At 39.9% G+C, this 12,949-nt stretch overlaps 1 protein-coding gene across 20 annotated transcripts in view; it reads left to right on the top strand.

Moving 5' to 3' along the window:
* kiaa1217 (KIAA1217 ortholog) overlaps window positions 1–12,949 on the top strand; it is a 99,760-nt gene that overhangs the window by 81,779 nt on the left and 5,032 nt on the right. For 14 of the 20 annotated variants that reach the window (XM_026291846.2, XM_026291848.1, XM_026291845.1 and 11 more), the window contains 13 exons: window positions 908–1,707; window positions 3,081–3,185; window positions 3,662–3,711; window positions 5,580–5,719; window positions 5,875–6,050; window positions 7,706–7,836; window positions 8,333–8,480; window positions 9,184–9,673; window positions 9,932–10,130; window positions 10,246–10,532; window positions 11,124–11,279; window positions 11,570–11,692; window positions 12,860–12,940. In XM_026291846.2, coding sequence (XP_026147631.1) covers window positions 908–1,707; window positions 3,081–3,185; window positions 3,662–3,711; window positions 5,580–5,719; window positions 5,875–6,050; window positions 7,706–7,836; window positions 8,333–8,480; window positions 9,184–9,673; window positions 9,932–10,130; window positions 10,246–10,532; window positions 11,124–11,279; window positions 11,570–11,692; window positions 12,860–12,940 — 2,886 coding nt within the window. The remainder of the gene's footprint in view (window positions 1–907; window positions 1,708–3,080; window positions 3,186–3,661; window positions 3,712–5,579; window positions 5,720–5,874; window positions 6,051–7,705; window positions 7,837–8,332; window positions 8,481–9,183; window positions 9,674–9,931; window positions 10,131–10,245; window positions 10,533–11,123; window positions 11,280–11,569; window positions 11,693–12,859; window positions 12,941–12,949) is intronic. The other 6 variants (XM_026291837.1, XM_026291839.1, XM_026291842.1 and 3 more) reach the window with 5 other exon arrangements.

The following is a 12,949-nucleotide window of genomic DNA, read 5'->3' as shown; positions in this document are numbered from 1 at the left end:
AGCTTGTTTGTCTGACAGGAAGGGAGATGGATTGGATCTAGCCCTGCAAGTGACACTCCTCAGCACAGTGTTATCACATGCACATGACATATCCACAGGTTATATCACTGTTTACATACTATATTTGAGTTGTGCTAGTTGACTTAGGTACATATTTATTTCTTTATAAAGATATGAATGAAAAGACATAATAACCTCTTGCACAGTAGGTTCAAAACTAGTGTATTAAATAGCAAATGTTCATGATGGTTATAAGCTCAGATTTAAAAAATTTTTTTAAGTAAAATTTATTATTCCTGATTTCCTGATTGAAAATATTATGGCATTTCTCAGAGCAATATAAAAACGTGAAAGGTAAAGCACAAATCTGATAAAATTATTGTTCACATTTATGGTTATACTTTTCATACTTCACACCAGACTTACCTTAGTAACCTAACCTCTTTCTACATTACTTCTACTGTGTACCTGTAAAACTTTGACCTCATTGTTTGTAGTTGTACAACCCGCATGCTCATGTTTTCTTTAACCAAGAAAAGCACTCTAGTTAATAAACATTAGGCTTATTGTACACTAGCCTTCAAGGTTTCTTTATGGATGGTTGGGCTAAAGAACAGCGGCCCCGATTAGCTGACTGTTTAAATGCACTGTGCCAGACAGAGCTTGTTGCAAATTAACCAACTTCATTTAAACCCTGAAGGTGAACATTGAACCTCTTTATAGAAAGAGTGCAATTCCCAGAGCGTGTTTACAGATGAAAAAATCACCTACTTTTCATAAAAACTACAGACTTTCCATCCAAACAAAAATGTACTACTAAATCAGTTGTTTTCTGGGGATATATACAGTAGTAATAATTCCTTGTAGATAGAAATTAACATGTCCATATACATTTATGCTTGTCTAGATGCCCAGTGATATGGTGCATGCCAGTCGTGACGGACAGCATCCACTGAGACAGCCCCCCATGATTCCCCAAGCACACCATCCAGTGCAGGGAGCACTCTCCCCAACAACCCACTCCATGCCCCCATCACCCTCCAGAATCCCATTTGGCCCACGGCAGGGATCCATACCCGGAAGCTCTACTATGCCAAGGGAGAGACTATCAAATGTCAATCCTCCAGCCCGCTCCATCTCACCTTGTCCAAGTGCTATCTTGGAGAGACGGGATGTGAAACCAGATGAGGACATTGGGGGGAAGAGCCACAGCCTAGCCAGGGGCAATGAGGGGTTATATGCAGATCCATACATGATCCAGGAGGCACGAATGACCATGGTTGCTGCCCATGGACCACACCCCAGCCCTGTGCTTGATGGGTCAGAACATGGCATGGGGGGATTTCATCGTGCCTCCATACGCTCCACAAGCTCCTATGCTGGACCCAGCCCCACAGACACTATGGATCACCCCTCTCTGTATAGACAGAAGTCCAGAAACAGTCAACTGCCTACTCTGGGCTCCAAGACTCCTCCCCCCTCGCCTCACCGGATGGTTGAAGTGCGAATGATTGACATCCATAGTGGACCTCCTCATGTCATTCCACCTCATGCTGGTTCTATTGAGAGAAGCTCACCTGTGCGCCAGTCCTTCAGGAAAGAAGAAGTGACTGGGACCAAGGCCCGGAACAGTATGGGATCACCTGTGATTTCAGACCTCCCGGGTCATTTCCAGGGACCTATTCCACCTGCCAGTGACCAGACACGGTAAGTACCCAGGTTGACCAATTGATACATACAACAGACTAGATGGATTGTAAAATGGTGATTTGCATGGGAGCATGCACTAACTCTGCATCACAAGTTCATCCTAACCATGAGCTTCTAATGTTTAATCCCTGGATCTGACTATGTTTCATCATCCATGACTAAAAGCAAGAATATGAAGAGCCCTCTTATGTTTTGCACATTAATATCTGCACATTGACTAAGGCAGACTAATGCACGTGAGTCTGCATAAGTTTGGTTGTTTTCACAGTCTCTAGTCAAAATTTAGACTCATTGTTGATTACATTAAAGAGTGTAGACCAACATATACACCGAAATAGGGTGGTATCTGAAAACCCCATTAACCCATATACAGTTTTGTTACTCTGTAACAATGAACAGTGTCCAAGTTATCCAAGTAACAACAGAATGTGGACATTTAGAGTAGACATTTTAGACTTGCCACTTAGCATGGCAAACGTGGTTCCACTGAAAGAGATTGTGTGCATACCATTGAAAACCAAAGAAAATACTGACCAGGTTGAATAAGTATTTGAAATGGCCGAATTAGTCAAACAGATCGGGCTGGACCACCTGGCTAGGCCAAAGCCCCCATTTAGAAATGCCCTGGGGGCATGGGGAAAGAGTGTAGGAATTTGAACGGGAAAGTACTGTACTTTACTTAAAAAATAAACAGTGTCGCTTAGCTCAGTGCTCTCTAGCTGTCATAATTTGTTTTTCATGTGAAATATGACCATAAGTTTAGGCATTGTTGTAGTCACAGTCATCTTGTGTCCCGTATCCTTCCTCAAAATATATGATGGCGTCTGAAAACAAATGTTGTGTTTTTGAAGCACTAGGCTTGACAAGCAATCCCAGTGTAAGGTTCCTCACTCACCCTTCTGGTGTTTAGCTTAAGGCAGTGTAATTTTCAAATTGTCCTTTTTTCTTGGAATTCTGCACTTGTGACACACTCTTGTTTTATAAACACACACACACACACACACACACACACACACATTTAAACACCCTCAGTGTCAGCCTAGGGGTTCTTTTCTTGTCTTGAGTCTCTCATCTAGTGTCTTCCATTTGGAAACTTTTTCTTTGTGTGAAGAGAGACTCGGGTGCAATTGCACTGTTGTAACTCCGAATCTATTTATTTGACCAGGACCTTGTTAATAAACAATTGCAAAAAATTTAAAAAATATCTGCTGTCTAATCCACATAAAAAGGTTCATGGTCAGGTAATTATAGAGAATAACTATCAGTTATAGCTTTTCCTTTATCATTCAGAGCTAATATTGGTCTATTGGCCACTATGATAATTAAATAGGCCCCAGTGCTGAAAGCAGAATTTTCTGATGTTTCTGCAGAGAGCGAATGAAGGCTATGGAGCAACAGATTGCCAGCTTGACTGGTCTTGTTCAGCATGCACTTTTAAAGGAGCCAAACACTAGTGGCACAAAGGAGCTTCTAAGGTAAGCAATTACAGTGTAGGGCAGAGTGAGGCATTAGGTGAGACGGGAGTTTCAATTGAAAATGCCTGACTTTCCAGGCAGATGGGAATAATGACGTATCACTGCTATGATGGCCATTAAACACAGGTTATAGGTTTGACTGTGAATCTGACTTTGAAGTAATTTGCTTTCTAAATAAGTGGACCCCGTGTATAATTAATCTGGCTGTGTTGCAAGTCTGCATTTTGATCTTCTCAGTGGAGACCTCATGTTAACATTTGCATGACATTCAGTCTAAGGTTTATGATTGAAGTGAATTTGTACTCTTCTATGCTATGATGAACACTGATGAGTTTTAATAACATCGTTAACATCATTTTAACCTCTCTGTTTTGTCGATCTCTATAAAACATCTGTTTATACCTGATACTAACCTGTAAATTTATAGTGTTTTTTTGTCATGAAAATCCTGCTTATAAAATTTTCTCTGCCTGCAGCGAGAGACCACCTAAGACATCATCTCCAGCCCACAGTGCACATAGCTCAGGTTAGTATTACTGCTATTTTGTGCAATTTTATGACTTTTTTTTTTTTTTTTTCTAAACAAGAGATTTAGCACCATAATATCTTGTGCAGACAAGCCCACACATCAGTGTCTGTCAACAGTCTGCAATGAGCTGCGCTGGAGGGAGAAAAAACAATGTCAGGGTTCTTTGCTCGTCATTGGTTCATATTTCCTTAAAATCCTTATCCCCTTACTTCCAGTTTAATAGGAGTTAAGAGATGAGAGCCAGTAGAGCTAACCACAAGCCCCTCAAAGCACTTTTTTTTAAAAGCAAGGCACTATTACTTCTCAAACCTGCCAAGAAGATTCAACGATTCAATCTCTGTTCTGCAGCATTTTGACCAGATCTAGGTTTGATAAAAACATACTGTATCTAACTACAACAGTGTCAGATAGAAAACATAACACTCATGTCTTCAGAGCTAATCTCATGTGTCATGACACATTTCATACATTGCTTTGTGAGGGAACACAAAGCAACTTGTGCTTGTCCTGTTGTGCTTGAGCAAATCTTTAAACCATCAGAAAGGTTACAGTTTGTTGTTTGATTGTGTCAGACTGTCTTGACACCTTTTTCTTTTTTTCTTTCTTGTTGCAATTCTGCCAATTCTTTTTCATTGTCACCATATAACATGCACTTCTTTTGATGGACATTTTGTTCCCAAGGCACAATAACACAACCAGCAGTGTACATTGTAACCTGTACTTCAGGTCTAGGCAGCTGTCAAGTAGTATGTAAGCAAGACAGAGTGAACAGAGCTTTGTGAAGACAAAACATGCATTCCTTTATTGCCCAAGTAGATTAGTCTATATGTCAAAGGAGCTTCGACTTGACTCGTTTTCTGGCCTGCTGTATGCATGGACAGAAACACTGCTTTCTTCAATCAACCTCATGTTTCTCTCTGTTAAGTAAAACAGCTTCAGGGTTACTCCATGTGATCTTGGAGCAACTTTTTATTCATACCTTGTTCTTTATATTATCCAAACTAAAGGGGACACTGTTTGTGGAAGGATAATATTACTGTGAAAGTACTGAAATGAATGAAACTGCGCCGACTTCTGTGTTACTGGGATGCAGGCATACATATTAGATCTCCAATCTTACTGATATTTCAAAAACAACAAAACCAAAACTAAATACACCAAGAGACAACTGGGAAAATGTTCTTTAGTAATTTGAGTGAACTAACCCTTCAGTGTTACCAAGTCATCAGTTCCTGCTCTGAGGAAATACAAATTTGAGACCGTTTATGAACTGTCAGAAGACGATCATTTGTGTGTAAATGCACCTTGAAAAAAACACAAGGTCATGAAAGTCAAAACTTATGATGAAGTGTGTGAAAGGTGATTGTATTACGCTATTATTGTTGTCCATTTAGGAACTTCCACGCAAACCACAAATATCATCTCTCTGGGTTTCCATGGTTTCAACCTTTTCTTCATCTCTAACAGTGAAATGCTGAAATAAATTGACAGACATTTCATAGGTGCAGCCAGTAAAGCTGCCAGTATGTCTGTGCTTATTTTGCAGGCAAAAAGACGGCCAGTTATTAAACATTACTAAACTACAGTAGGAACATTAAGTAAGACCAGTGTATTTTCAGGGAAAATGTATTTGCAGACATGCACAAATAATTTCTAGACTAAAATCCGACTTGATGATTGCAAGTGGGTTTGGAAAAGAGTGACTCTTCTACCTCTATGGAGAAAATCTTTTGTCTTTGTAGCCGTAATTTCTACTGTAGTGTAATGATCAGTATTGTAAGTGAGGTGGTTACACACATTGTTTCATCGTACAATATGGGTAATATTTTTCTGCAAACAGACTTTATGGTTCTTTCTTGGCCCAGGTGGTTCCCCAGTCTTGGCTCCCAAGAGCAGTGCAGCCCCTTCAGATAAGGATCCAGTTCCTCTCAAAGTCAACCTCGTGCAGTTCAGAAAAAATGTTTCTGACCTTAGGATGCAGCTCCATCAGATGAGACAACTGCAGGCAAGTTCCTTTTCTCTTTTTAATTCATTTAGAGTATGATAGCATGTGCTCAGATGTAGGATTGCATGTGAGAAACACTGATATTTTTAGAGGTCTGCATTATGGTTTGCTAGTTCATGCCCTGCAATATCTCATCCTATTGGGTTTCTCCTCAGCTCCAGAACCAGGAAGCATTACGGATCCAACTGAAGTGGGCAGAGCAGGAAATCAGTATTAAACTTGCAGAGGCCATGCAGCATCTGGACGACCCAGTCCAGAGGCAGAAAGCTTTGGTAGAAGAAGACAGACACAAGTATTTGGGACTGGAGGAGCGTGTCCTTACACAGCTTGGGTAAGGCTGAATTTACTGCTTAACTTCCATACCAGTTGTTGGCATTTTATATGAACTAAAATAGATAAATACTGTGACATGCATTCATTACTGACCATTTATTATTAGTTATAACTCCATGGACAAATAATAGAGCTGACGCACCCACGCTACTTTGGTCAAAGTGTTTCCATTTACAGGAAATCGACAAAAGACTTAATTTTTATCAGCTCACCTGAGCTATTCAACACTAAACTCTTTGACAAGCCAACACCCTCCAAATTACAGTCCACAGGTTTATACAAGCAAGCAGCGCCTGCCTCTTAGAGACAGCAGCACAGAACAATGGACTCAACTGTGAAGTAATTATTCACTGTTCTGCTCTTTTTTTAGATTCACTTGCAGCATTTTGCCAACAGGGAGCAGTAATTGAATCCCCTTTATTTGGCTGTTTACAGGCAAGGTCAAACAGTGTTGGCTTGCTAGACAGTGATGAACATAAGCTCCAGTAAATACATTGACAGCAGTTCATGGAGACTTGGAAATAAATAGGCAGAAGTGAATTAGACTCTGTGTTATCCAATTTATCTACCAAGTTGTGAGTCAGTAAAATATGACTGATTGCACTTTGAATAATACTAATAATTAATACTTTAAATAGGTATTAATTATTAGAGTGGTTTTAAGTCCAGGGGGAGAATGTGGTGTGAAAACCACTAAATCTCAAAAGAGACAATATTTCCAAATGAAGGCACATGCTCTAATCTATACTGTGTCAGTTTATAACAGTATGTTACAGTGCATGGAGAGAATATGATGATAAGTACTTCACTAGAGTATCTGTGAGGTCTGCCTGTTATTCTGACACACAGAGATGGAGACATACTGTACCTGCTTTTGTTTGTGGGAGGCTTGAAAGAATGGAAATCAGTTTCCTTTGGTTTTAGCCGTAATTTCCCATCTCCATACCTATTATCAACAGGCCTTGGCATAGCAGGGCATTTAACACACTGTGTTCTTGTTGCCTTTCCCATCCCCATTAGGGGACATCTATAATAGAGTGTTTCTCATGGGTACCTGGCCACAATGAAACGCTATTTTGTCCCTCTCATGCAAACCAACAGAGCAACCAATGTTAGCATTAGGCACATTTCCCCTTGGAGCAGCCGGTTTTTACGAGCATTGGTGTGGCTGTGAAGGGGCATGATATATTTTCTATGTAAGAAAATGCCCTATCACAAAACAGCTCCTATTATTGTCTAAACATTTGTAAGTCTAGGAAGAGTTCCAGTCCAATCTACACTAAGCAATCCAGTTTTGACAGAAAAACAGCAGTACATATAATATTAGTTTGTCGTATATTATGGATCAAGTTCCTAGGTCTGCTCTCACCTTTGCTTTATAAGATAAATGATTGTGTCCTGCCCCCTGGTGTTTGTAAAGAGTAAATAAATTGAATGTTGCTTTTACTGTTCCTCTCCCACATTAAAAAGATCAAACCAGGCATAAAATAATATTTTAACTGGAAATCAAATGTTACATTGTGTCAGTATATCAATAATAATTTAATCGGGAAGGAAGGAAGAAGTGTCATTCATTGTATCAGTTTTAATAAAACTAACATCTCTCAAACTGCCATTTTTTTCCTTTCCATATTACTGTTTTTTTTCCTGCAGTGAGCTGGAGCAGTATGTAGCTTCCCTGCAGAAGGACTCAGCGGCGACACACAGAGTGGTGACCCTGAAGGATGTTGAAGAGGGAGCAGTGACTCTGAGGAAGGTGGGGGAATCTCTTGCGGGGCTTAAAGGTAAGATGACAAATACTTTTCTTATAACTGGTAACACTCGTGTGTTTAACTCTCTGCTCCAAACTATTTTCTGGTAAAAATGTATCATACAAAAGAGTACTCATACTCTCTGATATTGTATAAGTGTTGACTAACTACTTTATACAGTTATACAGTTAGGATGTTACTGGGCAATATGGTTCAAATGAATATTTTCTGATGTTAATGCATATGATAAAATGTTGATTGCACAAAGACAGAGTAAAATAGTCAAGTGTTATGCACTTATTTCATTGGTACAATGCCTTTATGAGCTAGTGACCCTGTAAATGTCATTGATGTGAATTAATCAATTATTAATATTAATAATAAATCTAAATGTTATTCTAAGACTTTTCCATACTAATAGGAATGATGATGTAGGCAGCTATAATCTTATATCATTTATGTTTATTAAAATAGTATAAAATAATAAATGCTTACGAAATCTTGTCATATTTTCTGTTTATTTCTTCAGGAGAGTTTCCAGCCCTACAAACCAGGATGCGGGCTGTGCTTAGGGTGGAAGTTGAAGCTGTCAAGTTTTTGAAAGAGGAGCCACATAAACTGGACAGCATGCTGAAAAGGGTCAAGAGCCTGACTGACACACTCAGCAATCTGAGAAGGTAGAAGAAAGATAACAGAAAAAAATGTCAAAGGAGCTAAAGTAGGTGTAACATGTGAGGAGGTTGCTAAGTATGGGTTCCAAGACAGAGAGAGAATTGAAGATGAAAACAAAAAGCACTCTGCAGGGCTACTCACAGGCATCGGCGATAAGGGTGACTGTACTATTTGATTATAATGGCAAGTCAGCCTTCATCCCATCACAGTGGTCATTCTCTGTGGACAGAAGAGTATGGTGTCTAGCTTCATTTACTTCCATCGCCTTCACTGAACCGATGAGTAATAATTTGGTGAACACTGCAGCACCGCATTTCCATTTCAAAATTTTACAAATACCAAGTTCACTCTGATGGGAGAGACTTCTCTCTCTCTCTCTCTCTCTCTCTCTCTCTCTCTCTTTTCGTCCATGGCCCTCTTGTTTTATTTATTTATTTGTTTTATTTTTTTGTTTTTCAGCATTAATTACTATTATTTGTCAAATTTATTATATATTGTTATGTATTTTTAATTGTGATAAGAAATCAACAAAGCCTTGCTATTGTACAAACAACCAAGTAAAATTGATTTCGGTCAATGTAAGCTATTGTTTTAAAACAACATTAGTGTAATGTATAAAAGACTGACCCATTGTAATAAGCATGTAGGTTTTTTAACCAGTATTTCCCACATGGTTTGTATCACATACTCTTTCCCTCCTGTCTACAGATGTGCTACTGAGGGTCCTCAGAAAGGACCTGATCCTTGTTCTAAAGTCTCAGTGGATAACAGCCTCTCATCAGAGGCCCCTGCAGAAGCTCCACCACTAACAGTCCACACTGGATCCACCTCAACTCCACTAGAACCCCAAAGCTCCACAATCAGATCAGAGATGATGCCTTCCTCCCCAGTGGTCATACATCATGTCCAGAGCTCACCAGTCCACATCCAACAGTCCCAGCAGTCTGCAGCCTTGACTGCTCAGCCCAGTCCCCCACTCACCCCTAACCCCACTCAGGTTCCCAGTCCCAAACTAAGCAAGAGTCAAGGCAGGGAGTCTCCCAAAGGGGGTGCCACTGATCAACCAAGTCCCACCTGTCATAAGAAGGCACATGGGAACCCAGTGAATAATGGCAACAGCACCTGCAATCAGGACCTTGTCATAGAGGAGCTGCAGAGCAGTCAGGACAAGAGCAAAAACAGAGCCATGTCCATAGAGGTACATTTCCACACCCACCCATGGTCAAATGATCCTGCTTTTTTTTTTAACCATAGTAAAGCTGTGCTGACACTCATTTTAACACATTAGCATTCTGTAAATTTCAAAACAACGTATTTCCCCTAAATATCTCTTTACATTTCTGTAGATCTTATTTGTTGTCTTAAGAATAACACACCCTCACTCTGCTTCCTCCAAAATCAAAAAGCCTGTTTGTTATTTTCTATATCTTTCTTTGTTCTTCTCTGCAACCTTTAGGCAGCAGAGAAGGAGTGGGAAGAGAGGAGGCAAAACATGGGTCATTATGATGGAAAACAGTTTGAGAAGATCCTTCAAGAGGCCCAGGTTAACATGATGAGGGGCATTCCTTCTCTAGAAGTAGAAGAGAACCCAGCACTGCTGTCTGCTGCCAATGCAGAACAAGCTAACATCTGTAATGTTGTGGAGTCACCTTCAGGTACAGGTCTAGCATAAATGTTACATAAAGACATGAACATGGACACATTTTTCTACTTTTTGATCTATATGTGAACTCATGTCGTCCTGAATAATTTAATTGATCTATATGACAGAAGAGCCTCAGTCTGAGCCCCAGGCAGACAAACCAGCCATGAAGGGGCCTGACAAGCTCCCTAAGCCTATGGAGAAACCAGCCAAACCGGTACTGGAGAGATCCTCCAAGACTGCCACCAAAACAGCACCCACTGACAGTGTTACCAAGCAGGGGTCTGACAAGTCCTGCAAGTCCCCACCACCACCACCTCCAAGAAAAACCTTCCCCATCTCAAGCTCAGGAATGACCACCACACGCTCTGGTGAAGTGGTGTACACCAGCAGGAAGGAGTCCTTCGCAGCTCAGGTCAGTTTTGTAGGCGATTGTCCTGTCAAACGTGGTCAAACAGCAGCTGCAGCCTATGAGCTCACTGTTGAGTCTTTAAAAAGAAAAGGTGAAGAAATGTCTACTCTGTATTGTCATGAAAACAAGTAAGGACAAAAGCACAACTCAAGGTTGCAAGGATTCGGTTCAGAAGGTTTACCTTTAATGGCTTTGGTAAACACAATCGTGCTTATTGTAAACAACAGCAATATTGAGTATGCATGTCTATAAAATAGTTGCAACTTTAACAACTCAGTAAATTAATAAAAAAACATGAAATAAAAAAAAAACCTAAAAAGTAGACCTAAAGTATATTATTTGCACACAAACATAAACAAAGTATCACTTGTAGTTTTACAGGGGGAGGTGTTTTTGACTTTTTCTTTCTGATAGTTGAAGCTAAGACTCAGCTCTTGCTGCATACTCAGCAAATATACATCAGAGTGATACCTTCGCGTCTAACTTCCAGCTCATTTTTGAATCTGACCCTACAGTTACCTTAACCTTTGAATACACTTGCTGTATAAAAAAAAAACAATGACGGAATTATTTCTTTCACATCCTCTCTTACAGGAGGGTGAAGAGGAAGTTCTACCTTCCACTCCCCAACCCAAGTCTACAAAGGTTCCACCAGAGATAAAGCCGAAGCCTGCCACCCCTCCTCCAGTTACTGCTTCTGTTACCAGAGAAGAGGAGGATGAAGGAGACAAGATCATGGCAGAGCTCCAGGTTAGATGCATATGTACATTCAGTCACTTCTACAAACACTCCCTGAAACACACAATTAAGGGGTTTATTAGCATGTCCTGTGTTTCACTATGCTGCTTTGTGGGACTGGGTTGCCCTCCCCTGTTGGTGTTGACTTTCTCAGAAGTAGCAAAGGATAACCACCGATAGCTGCCTGGTTTGTAATATGATTTGGGGGGGTCAGATGTAGCTTTTTCTAGCTATGGCAATGGTCAAGATGCTCAACCTGCTTATTTCCCCAAAATCCATGGCCCCATTTTCTCCTCCTTTAGGTTTTCCAGAAGTGCACAGTTAAGGATTTAGGGGTCAAAAATTTGGTAGAGCCCACCAATCGAATTGAACCACAAATCAGAGAATTAAGACCTGGGGACTTATTGCCCCTCAAAGAGAAAAAGGTAAAATGTACGTCGCCGTGCAGCTTCCCAACTAACAGCCTGCCTCTGCCAACTGTCTGATAGAATCGATGGCTTTGTCTTAACCCTTCAACAACTTTCACATCCTCGCTTTAGCTCAACCTGTAACAGCTGCCTCAAAAAAGTTCCTTTCCTTGCTGGCTCATTTTCCCTCCCTGTTGTGATTCTGCTGAATATCACAGCTTGAACATTTTCAGGATTAAGTCTGCAGAAAAACGATGCCTCTGAAAAGATACCATGTCTTTTGTGTCTGAACCAGATGATGTGTTTTGCCATTGATTTAATTATCGCTTGTCTTTTTTTCCCAAATCAATAAAAACCTTGGCACTGTATTTTACAGGCAATTGAAATGTCTCATGTCTTTCTTTAATGACGTCCTTATACAAAATCACCAGAACAAATATTTCATAAATGATTGATAAATGAGGAAAACAATGTAGTTAAAGCTCACTTTGCAGACACAATCTGTTTTTGCAGACTTGGTTCATTAGAGGTCAGTCTGGCCACTTTGCATGCTCTTTCTCTCACTTACACCTTTCTGAGGAATTACTGTCCTGTTTCCTTTTGTCTTTTCACTACTATACCTAAGTTTGCTTTTCCAGCTTTAAACGTACCTAACAAGCACAATACTTTATTTATTTATTTTTAATTTAGGTTAAACAATAAATTGATTCATATAGTGTTGTCAATGTGACAACGAGGAGAGGTATGTTCAAGTGCAACGAATTTGACTAAAAAATTAAAGCACTGAAGATTGCATTTTGGAGACATAAGTCCAATTTATCTCACAGAATATTATTATATTATTATTATACATTAGTTCATGACTTTTACATAGTATCAGGAGTACCTTGTGTTTGACCAGCAAGCCACCATATAGCCAAGAATAACTTCAAATGTAGCTGATCAAACTAAAGCAGCTTTTAAAAACAGATTTGTCCAGTATACATTTTGATATACTGCATTTATTTCATTAAAAGTAATATATAATATGGTCTGAAACTGAAATTCATCTGTAGAAATTAATTTCCCACTGCACTGTTGACACCATGGATGCTACTGCAATCGTGTGTATGAATTCGCAGTTAATCCACAATAACCTGAGACACCAGTTGCACAGTAATATTATTCCCTCACACATTGTCCTAGCAGAGCTCAGAGCCCAATCACGACGATAAAGATCCAGATACAGATGAAAATGGGAACACTACTGTTCGGCAGAGCCAAGGGGTATGTAGA

The sequence above is a fragment of the Mastacembelus armatus genome, chromosome 20, assembly GCF_900324485.2.
Source record: "Mastacembelus armatus chromosome 20, fMasArm1.2, whole genome shotgun sequence".
In the NCBI taxonomy this organism is placed as follows: Eukaryota; Metazoa; Chordata; class Actinopteri; order Synbranchiformes; family Mastacembelidae; genus Mastacembelus; species Mastacembelus armatus.
Note: the sequence above shows the minus strand (reverse complement) of the source record. Positions and strands in the feature narration are given on the sequence as shown.